This window comes from Belonocnema kinseyi, chromosome 4 (genome assembly GCF_010883055.1).
Source record: "Belonocnema kinseyi isolate 2016_QV_RU_SX_M_011 chromosome 4, B_treatae_v1, whole genome shotgun sequence".
Taxonomy (NCBI): Eukaryota; Metazoa; Arthropoda; class Insecta; order Hymenoptera; family Cynipidae; genus Belonocnema; species Belonocnema kinseyi.
The window spans coordinates 85616301-85631168 of record NC_046660.1 but is presented as its reverse complement, the minus strand read 5'-3'; the positions used below and the strand labels follow the sequence as shown (position 1 = coordinate 85631168).

General features: G+C 26.8%; 1 protein-coding gene across 6 annotated transcripts in view; it reads left to right on the top strand.

Moving 5' to 3' along the window:
• The window catches only part of LOC117170716 (putative E3 ubiquitin-protein ligase UNKL), a 59640-nt gene that overhangs the window by 31785 nt on the left and 12987 nt on the right, over nucleotides 1–14868 (top strand). For 2 of the 6 annotated variants that reach the window (XM_033357723.1, XM_033357720.1), the window contains 6 exons: nucleotides 4541–4743; nucleotides 5302–5444; nucleotides 9156–9314; nucleotides 12028–12217; nucleotides 12309–12580; nucleotides 12772–12981. In XM_033357723.1, the coding sequence (XP_033213614.1) occupies nucleotides 4541–4743; nucleotides 5302–5444; nucleotides 9156–9314; nucleotides 12028–12217; nucleotides 12309–12580; nucleotides 12772–12981 (1177 nt within the window). Of the gene's footprint in view, nucleotides 1–4540; nucleotides 4765–5301; nucleotides 5445–9140; nucleotides 9315–12027; nucleotides 12218–12308; nucleotides 12581–12771; nucleotides 12982–14868 lie in introns of all 6 variants that reach the window. The other 4 variants (XM_033357724.1, XM_033357721.1, XM_033357719.1 and 1 more) reach the window with 3 other exon arrangements.

Here is a 14868-nt window from a genome sequence, read left to right as displayed (position 1 = left end):
AGATCTGTTTTCCATAACTATACAGCATCTCAAAAACAATTGGAACCAAATCACGTTTTTTCATGAAGTAACGAAGAAAAAGTTTGCCCTGGAAATTTCTGTCAAGAAATCAGCAGGAAATATCTGTCGCAATCAAAACTAGGTGATTTCGAAACTCACAGATACGAATCACGAACAAGAGCATTATGTAATAATGAACAATGTCGCCAGAGGACTACTAGATTTTGCATTGATTACAACATGTATTGCTGCTTATATTGTTTCTCAAAATTACATTCTGAAACAGCAGGATCAAAATGATTTCAACGGATTGTAATCTTAAATGAAAAAAAATTCTCCATAAAAAAAAATTAAAAAATGTAAAAAAAATATATAAAATCCCTTTAAAAAAAAGAGACTATCGATATTCGTCGACCTCCACGTTGGTGAAGGGTACAGTATATATTAAACCTTACTTGAGTCACCATTTTGTACAACCTTTCAGGACTAATCATATTGTGATATTGTGATTTTCCATTTTGCTTTTCTCGAAACAAAACAATATTTTTGGATTAAACCATTTTCATTCTCATTTAATATCCGTTTATCTCGAGAACAAGTTTTTATATATTTATTTTATATGAAAATTCAATTGTTAATTGCTAATCAAAGCCGATTTTGTAAACCGCTGAAATTTTAATTTAAAAATTGTAGGTGAATTTTCTCTGGATTGACTAACTTTTTTATCCATATTCTTTAAGTTGTGCTTTAGAATTTAAAGAATGTTTTTTTGCTCCTTTGAAAAATTCCCATTTTGTTGCTTATCTAGTTCAGATAACAAATTCTTATATTTCTATAAATATCCACTGTAATTGTAGAAGCATTAAAAATGGTTTAAATACTACTTTCCTTTAAAATTCTTTCACTTCAAATTTCAGTGCTTTTTAAATTCATATTTTTACAAATTCGTCTCTCCTTTATATTTTACTCTATATCAGGCTGCACAGTCTTCCTTGTATTCTCCGCGGTTTACCTTTTTTTATTTTTCCCTTTTCTCTTTAAATGTACGATATTTGAAAATGCAATTGTTCGTTTTGCATTTACAAAATACAAAAAAATATATATATAAAGAATAGAATAGACTACTATTATAGACTATTATTATTATTATATATATTATTATCGATTTTTAAATAACAATTATTATTATGTTAGACATTTTGTAATAATTACTGTTCGATTAGACAATCTATCAAGAATAACAAGATTTACAGCCGATCTTAATGACATTTTTCGATTGAATCCAAAGTTAATAAGGACTAGAATTTAAACAATTTTCTGATTTTGTAATATTAAACCATTTCTAGGCGTTTTGAATTTTACAATTTCTGAATTATTAATTGTGCACGTAAATTTTTTCAAGTGTAAAACATTTTCAATTTAAGATTTAAAAAATGTGGCTATTTAAATTTTAACAATACTTATGTAAACTTTTAAGATCTTCTGATAGGTCAGAGATGATAATGCCAATAAAAACATTAAAGTTACGAAAGTAAGAGTCTTTTCAAACATATTCTACTAATTAGAATGAAATATTTCTTAAATTATTAAACTCGTTCCAAATATGCTTAGAACTTTATTTATTTTTTTTTTATAATCTGGATTTTTAAATAGTTAGAGAAATTTAATTTATTATTATGGAAGTTCAAACACATTTCTACATATTTTAATGTATTTTTACTATTTCTAAAGATTTGAAGGTATTTTAAAGGATATTAAAAAATTTCTAGAGAACTTTAGGGAATAAAATAAATTTTATTTCAAGGATTTCTATGGATTTTAACAATTGTAAGGCATATGAAAAACAAAAAATGTCACAGAATGTTAAAGATTTTTAATTATTTTGAAAGATTCCAAAGAATTTTAAGAGATTTCTTTTTCAAAAATTTTTAAACTTTTAACATTAAACAATTCGTTATAGATTTTGAAATACTTCATGTTTTTAATATTAGATAATAAAAATCCAGTGACGTAACCGCGCGTTTCGCGTGCATTTCATTTGAACGGTTTTTTTTCAAATGTAAATTTATTAAATAATTTTTATTCTTATTTGATCCAATGAACTTAAAATAATTTCTTTTTTTTAATTGCTTTTGATGATTTCAAGGGATTTTAGCGGATTTTTAGAATTTCAAGGAATATGGAGGACATACAAAATTTCGAAGGATTTTAAAGATTTTAAGTAATTTTTAACTATTTTAGCGAATTCTAAGTTATTTTGTTTCCAAATTTTTTATAACTCTTAATATTAAAAAGAAAACTTTATAGATTTTAAAATAATTGATATTTTTAATATTTTAAAATAGAAATCCAGGTACGTGAAAGCGCGCATTTTATTTCAAAACGTTTTTCTTAGATACAATTAATGAATAATTTAATTTTTATTTATATGCAAGGAATTTCAAGTGAAATGTACATATATTACTCGAATCTTACGGTTCAAGAGATTTGAACGAATTTCTAAAGAGTTTTAGGCAATAAATTGGACTTTATTTCAAGGGATTTTTACGGATTTCAACAGTTTCAAGGTATATAAAGGAATTCGAACATTTTTCATGGAGTTTAAAGATTTTTAGTCAATTTAAAAGATTTCAAAGAATTTCAAGAGATTCAAAATTTGTAGTACTCTTGATGTTTAAAAGTTTATCATTATGCATTTTTATATAGTTTGTTTTTATTATTGTAAAATAGAAATCTGCTATTTTTAACCTTTAGAGGGCTGGAAATTTGGGAGGGAAATCGACCTCAGAAAATTGGCCCAAAAGTTATCTTATATCATTGATTATTCATAGACAAAGTTTCGATCAGGGGGTGAGCCAATATATTGGCTCTTCGGTCCTGTACGGAACAGCCAATCTTAAAAATTTCGAATTCGAAAAAAATTGTTTTTTCAATAATATATAAGCTTGTTACATCATATAAACATTATATAGGGTGGTTATTCAAATTTAAGGGGTTGTTTTAGGGATGTCTCACCTCCTTGTCACGCAATTTAATTTTCGTGTATTAGGAAGTGCAAATATACGTTTTCGATGAATTTTTTGACGCTGAATCCAAATCTGACATAAAAATATCGTGAATTCAAAAACAACCCTTCTAATAGGATGGAAACTAAAAACTACCCCTTTGCTTTGTCTGAAAAGGGGGAAAATGGGAAAAAGAGTTTTAAATGGTGAGGGGGGATGAATTTATATTCAGTTATATCAAATAGTAAAGTTCAAAACATTTTATAACAATATTTGTTTGTAATTATAATATCATGCAAACGAAACAAGGCACCGTTTTGACAAAGTTGGAATAGTAAATTTAAGGTGTATGCGGTAGTTAAAAAGGGGTTTGGAAGGATGAAATTCAACTTAAATTACATTGAAAACCATTAGCAATATTACAAAAATGAATATTTTAATCTAAAAATAAAAATTAAATGAGTTTACCTGGTGAGCCAAAATATTGATTTTTCGGCCCTCTAAAGGTTAATTTGAGTTTGATAGTATTGCAGAGTTTTATTTCCAATTTATTTTTACAATATGAATTATAGTAAGGATGAAATAACAAAGTCTTGGACAGCGAACGATTTAAAAAATAATTATTAAAATATTTTATTTTACCAATCTTATGGTTTTCACGGGCTTTTTTATATCGTGAATGGATTTTGAACGGCCTAAGTATATCTAATTTAAAATAATAAATTAAGTATTGCCAGAAATCATTAAAAAATCATTTAACGTGATTTAAGGATGTACTAAAGTTATCTCGAGTTCAAAAATGAGCATGGTTAAAAGTGATTGATAAAATTGACGAGAATATTGTTTTTGTTAATTGTAACTAATTTTGAATTAGAACCAAATATTTCGGGATAAAATTTTATAACTTGTAATTCTTATTTAATCATAATCTCGTGGGGTACATTTTATTTCTCAGAATGTTCTCTACAAATGAATAAGATATTTATCTTTGGTACGTTTTTATTTACAAAATTTTATTTGGGAATAATACAATTGTTTATTTAATAAATAATATTTTCCTTAAATAAATTTTTTTAATAAAAACGTACCAAACACATTTAGAAAGAATCGTTGAAGGAATAAAGTGAGCCCTGCAATATTAGGATTGAATAATAATTGCAACTTTTAGCTAAAGAGAAAGCAAAAACAATACCCTAAATATCTATAGCTAAATAAACAATTTTAACCTCAAATATTATTTTGTAAAGTTCGCCTTTAGTTCTCTTTCAAAATTATTTACAATGAAATGTTTTTCTCGATTTCATCAATCTGTTTTAACTTGAGATAACTTTATTAGATCCTTAAAAACCATACAATTTCTTATAAAAAGATTGTTACTTTTTTTCTAAATTTAAAAAGAAATGTATAATCCCCCCCCCCCCTATTTTTAGCTCTTCTCATGCTATGATCCCTGCTATAATTTTCTGCTTTTCTGTTTATTAAATTTTATCGAATTTAATTTAAATTGTGTTCTCTTTTTTTTTTTGTTTGTTTAGATCAACTCCCTGTCCAAATGTGAAACACGGGGAAGAATGGGGCGAGCCAGGAAACTGTGAACAGGGCGACGCCTGTACCTATTGCCATACACGTACAGAACAGCAATTTCATCCAGAAATTTACAAATCCACAAAGTGCAACGACGTCCAACAGGCGGGCTATTGTCCACGTGGTGTCTTCTGTGCTTTCGCACACGTCGACCGTGAGTGTACCCTCATCAATCGTACGTAACACCGCTAATTAATTTTTCCTGTGAGCTTAAGAAACTGATTTTACATTGTCTTTTGCTAACTTTCAAAGATTTCACCTCTTCGTAAATGCCTTCTATCTCTCAACTCGATCGAAAAACAGTTTTAATTAACAGCATTTTTTCAGAGAATCATTAACCTTTCTCTTTATTCATGAACCTTCCTCTTTATGAGATAATTCTATTCTAATCCTTACAAGTATAGGTGTCTTTTAATTTCGAAAACTTTTAAAGACACCTTCAAGTGGCTCAAAGTCAGTCCTTCAATTGCTCAACTCTTTGAAATACTTTTTTGCCGCGTATCGAGAAAGAGATTCCAGTTTTTTAAGGTCACAGATATCCTTTCTAATACTTTTCAGAATTGAAACATTTGTCTAGTTTGCGTTAGATAAGATTTTTTTGTCTGACTCAATATAAATTTGATAAGAAAAAAAAAAGAAAAAAAGCATTAGCGATGAAATACGGCAGAAAATTGATATATTCGAACGTTGGTATGGTTTTCTGATGGAGCAGTGTTGCCAACAGAAGAAATGAGCTTGGCGAGGGACATTCCGGTACCCATAGATTGTGGCACAAATTTGGCGGATATTCTCAGCAGCGCTTTACCACCTGACAAAAGAACTCACGACAAGGACAAGCCTCTAAGCGATAGCAGTGTAAGTTTTTTAAATTTTTCCTTCATGTTGCCATAAATGATAAAAAATTTTAAAAGATCTAATTTGATCAAATAAATTTGATCGCTTTGAATTTTAATATTGACTCGAATTGTAAATAATATATAATAGAAGAGAAAATATTGTAGATGAGTAGTGTATCTATCATTACCTGTACAAAAATCGATGATTTGCAATCGTGAACCCACTCAATTAGGAAAGAACACTTGAAAGACTTGAGAATGACAACCGGATAATGAAGAATTTTTCGAAATTCCGTTTTTTGACGCTTCCAAGTAATTTGAGAGACTATCGATACATATTTTAGGTTTATGTGAAAATTATTCCTCCTTTCACTCGAAAAAAATTAAAAAAGACGCAGTTTTAAAATGTTTGCGATGGAAAACTGGATAAGGACTCTTTATCTATTCAGAGTGTCTACTAACCGGAAATTAACCAGGAATACAAATTAGAGCCGGGAATCACATTTGACATGTTTGGGAAAATGTGATATTTTTTAATAATCGTGATAACAAGACAAATAAATTTAAATGTTTAGTCTTTTCTGAACAAGTTGTAGTCACGATATCTAGCATACCTTGTTCTCAAACTCCTGATTGTGTGCAAGACTGCGTGATTATGACTTTTAGTAGCTATTTTCAGTTTGTTTATCTTTACACAAAGATTATGAATTTTCATCACCATCAATTCTGTAAATAAAAATTTCCAAATAAGTAATTTTACGTCCTGATAAAATTTATTTTGAAAGGTTTTAAAACTTTATTGATAAAAGAAAACAATTTAATTGTAAATTATGTTTTTAATATTGGGAATGAAATATGTTCTTAAAATTTTTCTATATGAGAAAAATGAAATTATGATACAAGAAAAAAAATTGTCGGTACCGGTAACCAAAAAAATTACTGATTCCGACACTAAGATTTCTAGGAAATTTTTTAATGATTTAGGTTTTATTCTAAAGGAGAAATTTTAATATTAGAAGATTTCAAAATATGTCAAAAAAGAATCTGGAAGATTTAAAAATTTTTACAGGGTTTAACATTTTTTTGGGATAACTGAAATATTGCCAAAGATATTAAAAAGTTTTAGAAGTTTTGTAAAGATTCGAAAATAATTTTAATCCTAAGAAAATTTTAAAGCAAAATTTTTCAAGATTACAATAGTTAAGAAAAAAATTGAGTAAGTTGAAGAGATATATGCAATTTGTAAAAGGATTTTGAAGTAATATCAAACTTTAAAAGGTTTTTAAAAGTCGAAAAGAAAATGTAGATTATTCAAAATTTTGAACAAAAAGTTTAGAAGTTTCTTAAGAATTTTTAGAGAATTCAAGAAAATAATTTTTTTTAAGATTTCTGAGAAAATTTGGTACGATATTTTATTTTTTTAAATGATCTTAAACAGAATATTTCAAAACATTTTAAAACACATACAAAATTGTAAAAAAATGGGAAGAGAATTTAAAAAGATTTCTAAAAATTTCGAAAAAGATCTAGAATATTTAAAGGATATTTTTTTATTTCGAAAGATTTCTCAAAATTATAGGAATTATTCAAATCAGTTTAAAAGAGGTTTGCAAATTTTTTCCCGGGTAGAAATGTCACCTATTTTGTAAAAATGCAATTGTTTGGTTTAAAATTATTCATTTTTTTGAGGATTCAATTATTTTGTTGAAAATTTGTCTTTTTTTAGTTCATTTCTTTGTTTGAAAACTTCACTATGTGTTTGAAAATTAATTCTTCTTTTTGCTGAATTTTAATTATTTCAAATGAAAATTTAATTATCCCATTTTTCTTTGAAAATAAATTTTCTTGGTAAAAATTTCACCTTTTGGTTAAAAAAGCAATCGTTTGGTTGGAAATTAATCCGCTTTGGTTAAGGATTCAACTATTTTGTTAAAAATTTGTCTTTTGCAGTTGAATTGAGCTGTACTTGGTTAAAAATTGTTTTTTTAAACACTTATCTCTTTGGTTGAAAATTTAACTATGTAGTTGAAAATTAATTCTCTAATGGTTTCAATTTAATTATTTAAACTGAAATTCAACTATTAAATTTTTCGTTCAAAATACATCTGTTAAGTTAATAATTAAAATGTTTTACTAAAAATGAAACTAGTTAAAAATTCATCTTTTTTGATAGAAAATGCTCATTCTCGATTTAATAAAATTGAATTTTTGGTTTAGAAATGCAACTGGTTGCAAAATAATCTTTTTTGATTAAGTATTCAACGATTTAGTTGAAAATTCGTGTTTTATTTTTCAAAAATAATTTAAAATTTGAAAAAAAATGTTTACAAAATATAGATTTTTGTAGGTCATGTAAAAAAATTTAGAAGCCTTTTAAGAATTTTGAAAGGTTTCAACTGAATAAACTAAATTTCTTGAGATTCGTAAGAAAATTTGAAATGATTTTTCATGTTAAAAAAATTAATTCTAAGATAACATTAAAATATGTTTAAAAACCTTTCAAAGTATTTCCTTTAATTTAGAAATTTTGCAATTTTACAATGTTACAAAATAAATACATCTAGTCAGTTTAGAAATATTTAGAAGTTTTAAAAAGATTAAAAAAGAATTTAAAACTTTTACTTCGAGATTTTAAGGAATTTAAAACATAATGTAGATTTTTTAAAATTTCGAATAACATTTTTTTTTCAGAATAATCAACAATTATTTTGTAATCTTTTCAAAACTTCTAAATATCTCGTTAACTTGTTAGATGTTTTTATTTGGTAACATGGAAAAAATTGAAAAATGTCTAAATTAAAAGAAATAATTTGAAAGGTTTTGAAACATTTTTTTATTTTCTTTTAGAATTCATTTTTTTTTTTTAATTTTCCCATGATTCTCAAGAAATTTTGTTTATTCGGTTGGAACCTTTAAAACTTTTTAAGAGGCTTCTAAATTTCGTTTCGTAATCTACAAAAATCCATATTTTGTTAACATTTTTTTTCAAATTTAAATTATTTTTGAAGAATAAAACATGAATTTCCAACTAAATGGTTGAATACTCAATCAAAAAAAAATTATTTTGCAACCAGTTGCATTTTTAACCCAAAAATTCAATTTATTAATTAAATATTAATACAATAGTTTAATTGTTAACCAAACAGTTGTATTTTGAACGAAAAATGGAATAGTTAAATTTCAAATTAAAATGAAATTGAAACCAAAAAAGAATTAATTTTCAACTATGTAGTTAAATTCTCAAGCAAAAAGACGAATGTTTAAAAAAAAAACACCATTTTTAACCAATTACAGTTGAATTCAACTAGAAAAGACAATTTTTTAACAAAATAGTTGTATCGTCAACCAAAACAGATTAATTTCCAATAAAAAATTGCGTTTTTAACAAAAAGGTGAAAAAGGACAAAAATATTATTTTATTTAAATATGGTAATTTATAATGAAACATAAAATTAATCATAGGAAAACCTTATGTTAAATGCGTGAGGTAGAAAAAAATTAGTAGGCACCCTACCAGTTGTCATTATCATGTCTTCACTTTAATCTTGAACTTTAAATAAAAAATTGAATCAGCTTTAAATAGTGCTTAAAAATATTTGTAAGGATTCTTTAATTGTTGGACCTCGGAAATTAATTGAAGTGAATCTTTCTACTGAATGGGTTGACCCAATTTAAAAATCGGAGACGAATGAAGGTAATGACTTGGTGTCATTAGTTGGCTGCGTTACAGAATGGAAGCGGTGAAGTATCAGAATCAGCAAGCACTAGCAGTCTTGGCAGCAATAGTTCTCATAGTAAAGCTCCGGGTGCTCAACTCCATACGAATTCAAATTCCAACGCACAAAAACTCAGCAGTTTATTGTACAATCCCGGATCTCTTATTCAAGTCGTAAGTACTTCATTTAAACGAATGTCTCGCGAACCAGTCCACATTTATCCCATTTTTCCTTTTCTTCGACTCCCTAAAGTATACTATTTTCAAACTTTGTCCCCTGTTTCTCCATTCTGCTAATTGAAAAAAATTGTAATGTAATATTTTGTAGTTTAGAAAAAAATTGAAACGTTAATTAAATCATAAATATTTGTTCAAGCAGGTAGGGTTCGAGTTTGAAAAGAAAAAAATACCTATTATCATTTTCCCATTTGAAAAATAAGTACTTGAAAACCTTCAAATCTTTAAATTCTTACTATCTTTGAAAAAAGTTCAGTTTTTATATACGGAATTTCAGAAATATATTATTGTAAAATATATAAATGTATAAAAACCTTGGAGTGCGAAAAAGTAAAAAATTTGAAAATAAAATATATTTTAAATTATTATATCTCGTTTACTTTTTATGTTGCGAGAAATGATAAATGTTGTAAAAGAACGGTTGTCTGATATGTGTGCCAAATATTGGCGTTTACTTATTCAATTGGTTGGTTAAATTTGTAATTGCCATACCTCAATAATTAAAAAAATAGAAACATAATAATATAACATCTGTATGTGTAATGTGTAAAATAATATTTAAATTTAAATCATATTACTGAAGTCATGTTTTTTACAAAATTGTAAAAGTAAAGTTATTTTGCACTGTTACGATATCTTCAACAATTTTCTTAGAAAATTTATTTATATGAAATCATGAAAACAACTTAGAGTATGAAGTATATCTGTTTTGGTAAAAAAATTCTATTTTGTTGAACATTTTTCTTTCGTAATAGAAAATTCATCCTTTTGGATTGAAAATTCATCTTTTTTCGTTAAAAATGCAATTTACTTCAAAAAGATTCGTATTTTGGGCTTGAAAATTTAACTTTTTTGTTGAAAATGCAACTGTTTTTGGTTAAAGTTTTATCATTTTTGTTGGAAATATTGACCATTTGGTTGAATATTAGTCTTCGTAGTTTGAAAATTCATCTATTTGGTTAAAAATTCATATTTTTTTATTCGAAATGATTCTTTTATGGTTGAAAGTTAATTATTTTTATATTAAAAGTCTACTATCATATTTTTTGTCATGAATTCATCTTTTTTGGTTATAAATTGTACTATTTGGCTGAAAATTGAATTATTTTCTTCAACATAAACCAATTTTCTTTTAAAAATCTTATTTGGTTGAAAGCTAATTATTTTTATTTGAAATTCTACTATTATATTCATGGTTCAGAATTAATCTATTTTGGCCAAAAATTAAACTATTTTTTTTAACATTCATCTATTGGGGTGGAATTAGTCCTTTTGGATTAAAAATTCATCTTTTCGTAGATAAGTCATCTTTTTTGGTTGAAAGTGAATTCTTTTACTTTGAAAAGTCTAATAGTATATTTTTGGTTCAGAATTCATATTTTTTTGTTAAGAATTCTATTATATGGTTGAAAATGCATCTATTTTGTTGAAAAGTGATATTTTTTGGATGAAAATTCATCTTTCTTGGTTGAAATTTAATTGTTCTAATTTGGAAGTCTACTATTTATGGTTCAGAATAAATCTCCTTTGGCCAAACATTCAACTGGTTTGTTAAATATTCGTTTCTTTGGATAGAAAATTGGTCCTTTTGGATTGAAAATTCATATTTTCCTAAAAAAGTCATCTTTATGGTTGAAAGGGAATTCTTCATTGACAAGCCTACTGGTATAATTTTGGTTAAGAATTCATCTTTTTTGTTCAAGAATTCTATGATACGTTTAAAAATTTAATAAATTTCTTGAATAATTATATTCTTTAGTTGAAAATTCGTATTTTTGGGTTGAAAGTTTATTATTTTAATTTCAAAATTCTACTTTTATATTTTTGTTCCAGAATAATTATTCTTTTTTAGTTAAAAATTCGACTATTTGATTGAAAATGAATTATTTTGTTGCAAATTCAACTATTTGCTTAAAAAGTAATTCTTTTTGGTCGTAAATTTAGCTGTTTTGTTAAAAAGTCGTATTTTTGGGTAGAAAATCAGTCCTTTTGTTTATTTTGGTGGAAAAGTCATCATTTTGGTTTGAAGGTGGATCTTTTATAGTTAAAAGTTAATTATTTTTTATTAAATAGTTCTCTTCTTCATTCTGTGCTGAAGTCCAATGTTTTTTTAATATTCCACTTTTTAGTAGAAAACTTCATTCTTTTGTTGAAAATTCATCTTTTTTGGTTAAAAATCCAACTATTTTGTTAAAAATACAATTTATTTGGCTTGAAATCTCAGGAATACGTTACCTGCATTAACATTATTTAAAAGAATGTATTCTATTTTCTTGAATAATCCCCCTGTTTCCCTGGTTTAAGAGCATTTTCGACTGTGAAGTCTGAAATCACTTTTACAAATAATTTACATAATATTCTACCTTGGAGCTCTACAATGTTTTATTTTTTTCAAAATTTATATAATTAATCAATCATTATTGAATAAGTATATTATTATAAAAGCTTAAAATTCAAGCGGGAAAAATGTCATTTTTGCCCGGGAAAGCTGAAAAATAGCCTGGATTTTTTTCAAGCTCTTTTCTGATTCCCTTTAATATCTCCTATATTTCAGCAATAGTTTTGTGAATCTTTACAAGCGGAAAAAATGTATAAAAAACGAAAAACTCTGAAATTATCTGAATTTTTTAACAAACATTTTCTTCCTCAGGGTGACATTCGGAAGCAGGTCGTGCAGATTGAAAGCGATCCTTTACTTACGAAAGCAGAAAAGGCTCAAAGAAAACAAAGTCTTTACCTAGCCTACAATTTAAATGGTAGCTTGGGTCATTCACTTGCATCAACGGTGACACCGCTATCTAGTTCTTTCTATTCAAATGACACTGTTGAATCAGTCGTAGGTCAGTATCTTCAGTCATTTTTAAAACTACATATATTTCTTTCTCCTTCTTAAGCGAAAAATGAATGCTAAACCTAATCCTGTTTCTTCAGGAAATGCATTAGACGAGTTAAACTTGGACGATCCGATTAGTCTCGTCGATTCCATTCATAGGGACACTAGTTCCCCAATTAGTAATTCGATTTCTGCTGGCCTGGCAAGTTCGGGTCTGCTTGGAAGTTCTGCTCCAGTAAATATTCCAGGAATGGCAGAGCGATCAGTGCTTTCCAATTTTTCCCCATCTACGTCCAGCCCTCTGCAGCATCTTCAATCCGGTGGTTTTCTCACAGGATCAAGGTTTTCTCATCAAGACTCGATGGAGTCGGTTAGTTTTTGCTTTTTACTTGAACTTACATTAATAAAATTAATCAAATTTTATCAATTAAATCCAAATGTGTCGACTCTTAATTTGACATGAAATCTTCATATTAGAAATTCAAGCTCGATCGGGGAAATTTTCAACTATTTCAGACAAAAGGTCACGCGAGAAAAAAAAATCTTGTATTTTCATTTCAGACTATGTCATTTATGAACCACGTTTCGGATCCGTTTAGTAATCATATCTCCCAGCTGAGCAGTTCAGCTTCAAAGCTTAGTGGCTACAATAGCAGTTTATTTGAATTTGCGAATCAGGGAATGTCGCCTTCTCGAACTCAGCCTTTACCAGCTTCACCTTTGATTGGTGCATTCTCGGTCAGTCCAAACAACTCAGGATCGCTTTCAGAGGTTCGTATTCAATTTTATAATATATTATCATATTTTTATAACTTAAAAATTAGGCGTTGATCACTCATGAAATTAGCGTGCAAGCCTTCGTGAAATCTTTTTTTTAAAATTATGGAAATATTTGTGAAATCTTTTTCATTTTTTTTAAATCTTTACAATATCTTTGAAATCTACAGGGTGCCTAAGCAGACCGGGAAATCTTTAAAAAAACCGGGAATTTTATTTAGGATCGGGAACTTTGTTCTTTTATCGAAAAATCTATTTTTGTTTATTTTATCTTTTCATTGTTTATTAGAGAATAAGAGAGGAAAATCTGATTGTTTTACGCAGGATATCATCAAAGTTAATTAATTTTTTATTATATGTACGTATATAAATACGATACAGTAGAGTGGGCCGAAAAAAACGTTTGATAGAGTAGCAAGTTAGTTTCTAAAATATATTAAATAAATAAATATATTTTATATTTTTAATTTATTCTCTTAAGTAGATTGAATGCTGTCAGAATTCTATATAAAATGAGCTAGGGTGAAGGCATTTTGTCAATTTTTAAAAAACATATTTTAATATAGTTTTGAAATATTTTTAAAAAGTTGAAAAAATGCTATAGTTAAATAACAATAAAAATCAAATAAATATATATTTTGAATAAATTTGATAGAAACTTCAGGATTACTCATTGTATGCATTTTACAAAAAACATTTCTTTCAGTCTAAAATTGATGATAACTTTGGTATGTCTAAATAAATAAATGCCAAATGACAAAAGAAATATTTGAGTTGCTCGGGAGAAAAAAAAGGATTCGGGAGAAACTCTGAAAATGTTTAATTGGCTGATTACTAGACACCTTTTAAAAGAATTTAGAAGATTTTAGACAATTTTGCAAAATGACAAAATTTTAAAGAAATTTCGAGTTTAAGATGTATTTACAAGTTTTTAAAAGATGCAGCAATAATTTTAAACTTAACATTTCAACAAATTTAAAACGAAATGTAAATTTTTGAAGGTACCATGCTCACTGAATGTCGGTGAACCTTGTCACCCTTTTCCAGCATCCCTGGACTCCCGAAAATATTTTTTTACGCTTATCGATTATCTGTGAACCTAGACAGGACCTTTTAAGAATTTTCAAAGGTTTCGCGAGAATAAAAAAGTCCGTTTTTTATTATGTAGGATTTTAACTTTAATTTTGAGATAATATTAAAAAAGATATGAAAACAGTTCAACATATTTCCAAAATTGTAGAAAAAAAGTCTGGAAGATTTTTCCATTTTTTTTCTTTTGACACGATTTTAACCAATTGTAGAAAAACTGTGCATTATTTTGAAAAATATGTCGAAGCTTTAGAAGTTACGAAAAGATTTTAAAAAATAATTTAAAAAGTAAGAAGATTTAAAACAAATTTTAACAAAATGTAGAATTTTGAACATTTTAAAAAGGAGAATTCTTAAGAATTTTAAAAGTTTTCAAGATAAAATTTTTTTTGGCAAGGTTCCTATAAAAATGTTATGAAATTTTTGATTTGGAAACATTAATTTTAAGAAAATATTTAAAAAGATTTCCGAAATTGTGAAAAAAGAATCTGGAAGATTTTAAGGCAATTTTAAGCATTTTTGAAGTTTTGAAGAAATAAAAATATTTGAAGACTTTAAAAGATTTATCCATTATATCCATTATATCCATTATATTTAAATTAAATGTTAAGAAAAAAATTTAATGTTAACTTTTTTTAATATCTTTCTAAGAAAAAAACATTTTAAAATGAGTTCATCCTACGTGTCAACAATATGCTAAAACACTTGCGGGAAAAATGCAGAAGGCGGTAGTCCTTGGATCGCTCCGTGTTCTCAGGGTGCACGAAACTTTTGCCGGATCGTCGTATTGAT